This window comes from Chiloscyllium plagiosum, chromosome 12, assembly GCF_004010195.1.
Source record: "Chiloscyllium plagiosum isolate BGI_BamShark_2017 chromosome 12, ASM401019v2, whole genome shotgun sequence".
NCBI classification, from domain to species: Eukaryota; Metazoa; Chordata; class Chondrichthyes; order Orectolobiformes; family Hemiscylliidae; genus Chiloscyllium; species Chiloscyllium plagiosum.
The window spans coordinates 59,127,876-59,133,436 of NC_057721.1; the positions used below are offsets into that span (position 1 = coordinate 59,127,876).

At 46.3% G+C, this 5,561-nt stretch overlaps 2 protein-coding genes across 4 annotated transcripts in view; one reads left to right on the forward strand and one right to left on the reverse strand.

Moving 5' to 3' along the window:
- zgc:152951 (uncharacterized protein LOC569013 homolog) overlaps positions 1-5,096 on the reverse strand; it is a 74,896-nt gene extending 69,800 nt beyond the window's left edge. For 2 of the 3 annotated variants that reach the window (XM_043701193.1, XM_043701189.1), the window contains exon 1: positions 4,734-5,096. The gene's annotated coding sequence lies outside the window, so the exon portion shown is untranslated. The remainder of the gene's footprint in view (positions 1-4,733) is intronic. The other variant, XM_043701190.1, reaches the window with a different exon arrangement.
- c12h3orf38 (chromosome 12 C3orf38 homolog) overlaps positions 4,708-5,561 on the forward strand; it is a 25,774-nt gene continuing 24,920 nt past the window's right edge. The window contains exons 1-2 of the mRNA XM_043701194.1: positions 4,708-4,748; positions 5,153-5,448. Coding sequence (XP_043557129.1) covers positions 5,322-5,448 — 127 coding nt within the window. The 5' untranslated portion in view covers positions 4,708-4,748; positions 5,153-5,321. The remainder of the gene's footprint in view (positions 4,749-5,152; positions 5,449-5,561) is intronic.

Here is a 5,561-nt window from a genome sequence, read left to right on the forward strand (position 1 = left end):
CCTTTCCTGCAAATGGAAAAGATGCAGAACCTGCTAGCACATCACCCCCCCTCACCTCCATTCAGCCTGGCTTGCCGTGTTCTTCCAGCCTCCTGTCTGTCTACTTTGGATTCCAGCATCTGCAATTTTTTTGCCTCTAACACGGTAATGCATCAGCATTTAATCTTGTCAATTTCGCCAACACTATTTCCTGACTAATACAGATTTCCTTCAGCTCCTCCCTCTCACTAAATAAACCCCGCGTATCCCAATATTTCTTATATGTTACTTGTGAACACAGAAACAAAGTATTTAACTGGTCTGCCATCTCTTTGTTCCACACTATAACTTTCCCCGTTTCTGACTGTATGGTATCTATATTTGCCTTTATTAATCCTTTTCGCTTCACAAACTTATAGGTGATTTTACACTCACTTTGTACATTCCCCGAAAGCTTACTCTCATAATCTATTTTCCTCCTCTTAATCGATCCTTGTGTCCTCCTTTGCTGAAACTGAAACTGATCCTCAGGTCTGCTGCCAATTTGTATGCCAATAATACTATCCTGAAATTCTCCTATTAGCAACAGTTAGGACACCTTTCTCGTTTTATTTTTGTGCCAGGTAAGAACGCTGTAGTTCATCCAGTCACTGTTTAAATACTTGCCTTTGTCTATCCACCTTTATCTGTTTAAGTAATGTTCCTCCACTTCATATGCTATTGTAGTTTCCTTTATTTAGATTCAGGACTTAGTCTCAGAATCAATTATGCCAGTCTCCATCTTAATGAAGAATTCCATCATACCATGGTCACTCTTCCCCAGGTGTTCTCACACAGCTAAGTTGATAATTAATCCATTCTCATTACATAGTACATAATCAAGAATGCCTGATATCTAGTTGATTACTCACTGTATTGATCCAGAAATCCATCCCATATAGATTCCAGGAATTCTTCCTTTATGACACACCAATGATTTGATTTACCTTCTCCAAATGCCAATTAAAATCACTTACAGCTGTACCATTATTGCTTGGATTTCTAATTTTCTGTTGAATATCTTCCTTAACATTGCAACTACAATTTGAGTGTATATATACAATGCTTGGAATCATTATCTGCCCATGGTATTTTTTTTCTAAGCTCTACACATTGATAGAGATTCAACTTCACCAAAGCTAATATTCTTCCTCACTCTTGCCTTAATTTTCTCATTAACCAGTAATGCTTTCCCTTTTTGTCTGTCTTTCCAAAAAACTGAATACACCTGGATGTTCAATTTTCTTCCCTGATCATGCTACAGCGACACCTCTGGAATCCCAACAATATCAGACCTGCTTAGATCCACTTACACGAATAACTTATCCACTTAATCCTGAATGTTTCACACATTAAGACAAAAGGCCTTAAGGCTTGCCTTTTTAACATGCCCAGTCTTGTTCACATTATTTTGCACTGTGGCCCTGTTTGATTCTTGCCCTTGAACTGTCTACCACTGTTTATTCCCATTCTGTTTCTTTTTTTTGTTTCACTTGTTTCCCTCTCTTCTGTCTCTTAGAATAGGTTCCCATCCCCTTTCTATTTTAGTTTAAACCCTTCCCAAACACACTAATAAATACATCCATAGGGGACAAGTTCCCGTCCAGGTATAACCCATCCAGCTGGCACTGGTCGCACCTCCCCAGAACCAGTCCCAACATCCTAGGAATCTCAAACCCTCCCCCTCACGTCATCTCTGCAGCCACACATTTATTTGATAATATCCTGCTATTTTCTACGCTTGACTGAGATCACTCCCTTTGAGATGCTGTATTTGAACTTGCTTCCTAACTCCCTACACTCTGCTTTTAGGATCTCATTCCTTTTTTTTAACTACATTGCTGGTACTGATGTATACCACGACCACTGGCTGTTCACCCTTCCATTTCAGAATATCCTGTAGCTTCTGTGAAATATCTTTGACCCTAGCACCCAAGAAGCAACTCTGCTTTCTTTCCACAGATGCTGCGAGACCTGCTGAGTTTCTCCAGCAATTTCTGTTTTTGCTTTAGATTTCCAGCACCTGCAGTTCTTAGTTTATTTTAGCAAATTGCTTTTGTGGTGACTAAAATATTTATCTACTTACCCTTCAATACTACTGCCTTCCCATATTTGTTCCTCCTCTCCTGCGGAGCAAAGCTAACAAAGGCGCAATGGAACTTGGCCATTGCCTTTGAGAGGCCATTTCCCCCACAACAGTATTGAAAATGATAAATCTGTTCTGCAGGGTAATGACCACATGGGATTTCTGCATTGCTTGTCAAGTACTCTTATTCTGCCTGGTAGTTATCCATTCACTCCCTATTTGTGGAGTTTTAGCCTGTGGAGTAACTACCTCTCTATATAGTACCCACGATACTCTCAGATTTGCAGATGCTCTGCAGTGTCCCAAACGCTACACCAACTCCAAAACTCAGGCTCTCAGGAGCTGCAGCTGGAGATACCTCCTACAAAAGTTCTAGTCCTGGGCACTGGTACTTTTATTATCATGATCTATAATAATGATCATAATAAGCTAATGATGTTATTGAATGTCAGTGAACTCAGTGAGCTGAATGGCCTAATTCTGCTGCAATGGTTTTATAATAAGTAAGCGAAACTGTACCGGCGTCTCCAACATATGTCATTTGGAAATGCATCCAAATACAGACGATTGCAGCATTTCCAAGTTTGCAGGTGATATGAGACTTAGTGGGAATAAGAGTTATGAAGAGGATCCAAAGATGTTTCATGGGGATTAAGACAAGTGGTGAAAGTGAGGAAAAAGTGGCAGATGCAATATAATATAAATGGGTGTGAGATTTCCACTCTGACAGTAGTAAAGCAGTGCATTTTTTTTTAAATGGTGAGAGGTCGGAAAGTTTTGATGTTTTGAAAGCCAGTACGCAGGTGCAGCAAGCAACTTGAAAGGTAAACAATATGTTAGCCTTCTTCACAAAAAGATTTGGGAACAGAAGCAAAGAAGTCTTGCTGCAACTGTACACATCACCAAAGTTTTGGTTTTCTTGCTTAAAGATGTATATATATTACACAAAGGGTGCAGCAAAGACTCATCAAACTCATTCCTGGAACGCTGACACTGTCATCTGAGGAGATTACCTGGATGGAATTTAGGAAAATGAGAGGTGATTTCATAGAAACATGGAAAATTCATAAGGGCTGCAAAGGAGGTTTCCCTGGCTATAGGATAATGACCTAGAGGATACAGTCTCAGAATAAAAGGGTCTAAGCCTATCTCCTTAATTAATTATTTTTTGGGGGTGGGATGGGGGGGAGGGGGAGGAGGGAATGGAGTCTGGTGTGGTCTATCCGTAAAAATACACTCTCTCTAGGTGCACACAGCTAAAAATAAATCACACAACACCAGGTTATAGTCCAACAGGTTTATTTGGTTTATTCCAGATAAACCTATTGTACCAAAACTTGGTATTGTGTGATTTTAAACTTTCTCCAGCCTGCCTGAAGAAGGGCTTATGCCCGAAACATCGATTCTCCTGCTCCTTGGATGCTGCCTGACCTGCTGCGCTTTTCCAGGAACACGTTTTTCAGCTCTGATCTCCAGCATCTGCAGCCCTCACTTTCTCCTAGTTGATTTCTCCAGCCCAGTCCAACACCGATTCCTCCAAATTATAAGTGCACTCTCACTCTTCAAGTATACTTACGCGCACACACACTCGCTCGCTCTTCACGCACACGCACTCACTCACTCACTCAAGGGTTCACGTGCGTGCACTCACTCATCAAGGGTACACGCGCGCGCACACATTCTCACTCGTCAAGAGTACGCACGCGCACACATTCACTCACTCACTCGTCAAGGGTACACGCGCACTCACTCACTCATCAAAGGTACACGCGTGCGCACACTCACTCACTCGTCAAGGGTATGCGCGTGCACACACTCACTCGTCAAGGGTACACGCACACTCACTCACTTGTCAAGTGTACGCGCGCGCGCACACTCACTCACTCGTCAAGTGTAGGCGCACACACACTCACTCACTCACTCGTCAAGTGTACGTCAAGGGTTCCCGCGCATGCACACACTCACTCGTCAAGTGTACATGCACATACTCACTCACTCGTCAAGGGTTCGCGCGCGTGCACGCACTCACTCACTCGTCAAGGATACGCGCATGCACGCACACACTCACTCGTCAAGTGTACGCGCGCGCGCACACATTCTCAACAGTCAAGGGTACGCGCGTGCACGCACACGCTCACTCACTCGTCAAGGATACGCGCACGCACGCACACACTCACTCGTCAAGTGTACGCGCGCGCGCACACTCACTCGTCAAGTGTACGCGTGCATGCACACTCACTCACTCGTCAAGTGTACGCATGCACACACACACACTCGTCAAGTATACACGCACACACTCATTCACTCATCAAGGGTTCGCGCTCGTGCACTCACTCACTCATCAAGTGTACGCGCACTCACTCACTCATCAAGTGTACGCGCGCGCACTCACTCGTCAAGTGTACATTTGCGTGCACACAATGACTCACTCGTCAAGAGTATGCGCACACACACTCGTCAAGTGTACACATGCGCGCGCACACACTCGTCAAGAGTACGCGCGCACGCTCACTCGTCAAGTGTACACGCGCGCTCACACACTCACCCGTCAAATGTACGCGCGCACTCACACAAGTGTAAACGCGCACACACTCACTCACTCTTCAAGTGTACGCGCGCACACACTTACTTTCTCGGTGTGCAGGTGAACTCTCTCTAGAAGGACACACTCTGGGGGTGTATTCTCTGTCTGTCTGGGGGGTAGTCTCTCCCGGGTGGGGGTCTGCTCTCTCTCTCTCTCTCTGGGGTTGATGTACACGGTATTCTGTAATACTCCCGGGTGGAGGGTGTACTCACAGAGATCGTCTCCCGGTGACTCCAGATTCCTCACTCGGGGTTTCCTCACGGTCCTAGTGCCCTCCCTACACACCGGCCGGGGGGGGGAGAGACGGTGCACCCGTCAAATGTTTCCGGCCGGACCGTGATACCGAGGACATTCTGACCAACATCAGAATAGATCGACAAAATACAGCCTCCGCACCCCCACCCCGAGAGAGTGGAATTATTGATTCGACCTGATTGTGTTTTTTTTTGTTTTAAATCCTAAAGCGATAATAGGAGCGTGCGGTGGATGTGATAAAGACAGAGTCAAAGACCCTCCGTCAGTGTCATGGCGCCCGCTGTGTGCAGGGATCAGGCTCCGGGTCCTCGTTAAGGCGGGTGCTGGGGTGGGGGAACGTTGTTGCGGTGCCCGGAGCGGAGGCGGGTGGCCATCACCATGGCCGTGCTGACGGAGAGGGAGCGGTGCGGCCTCCGCGAGATCCTGCACAGCCTGGGCCACTGTGAGCTCTTCAGTGTCGCCGACACCGTCACCAACCGCATGCTAAAGATCGACAGCGACCGAGGTGGGCCCGGCCGGCCGGACTGACCCCATACACCCCCACCCCGAGACTCATGCCCGACCCTCAGACTGACCCCATATACCCCCACCCCGAGACTCATGCCCGACCCTCAGACT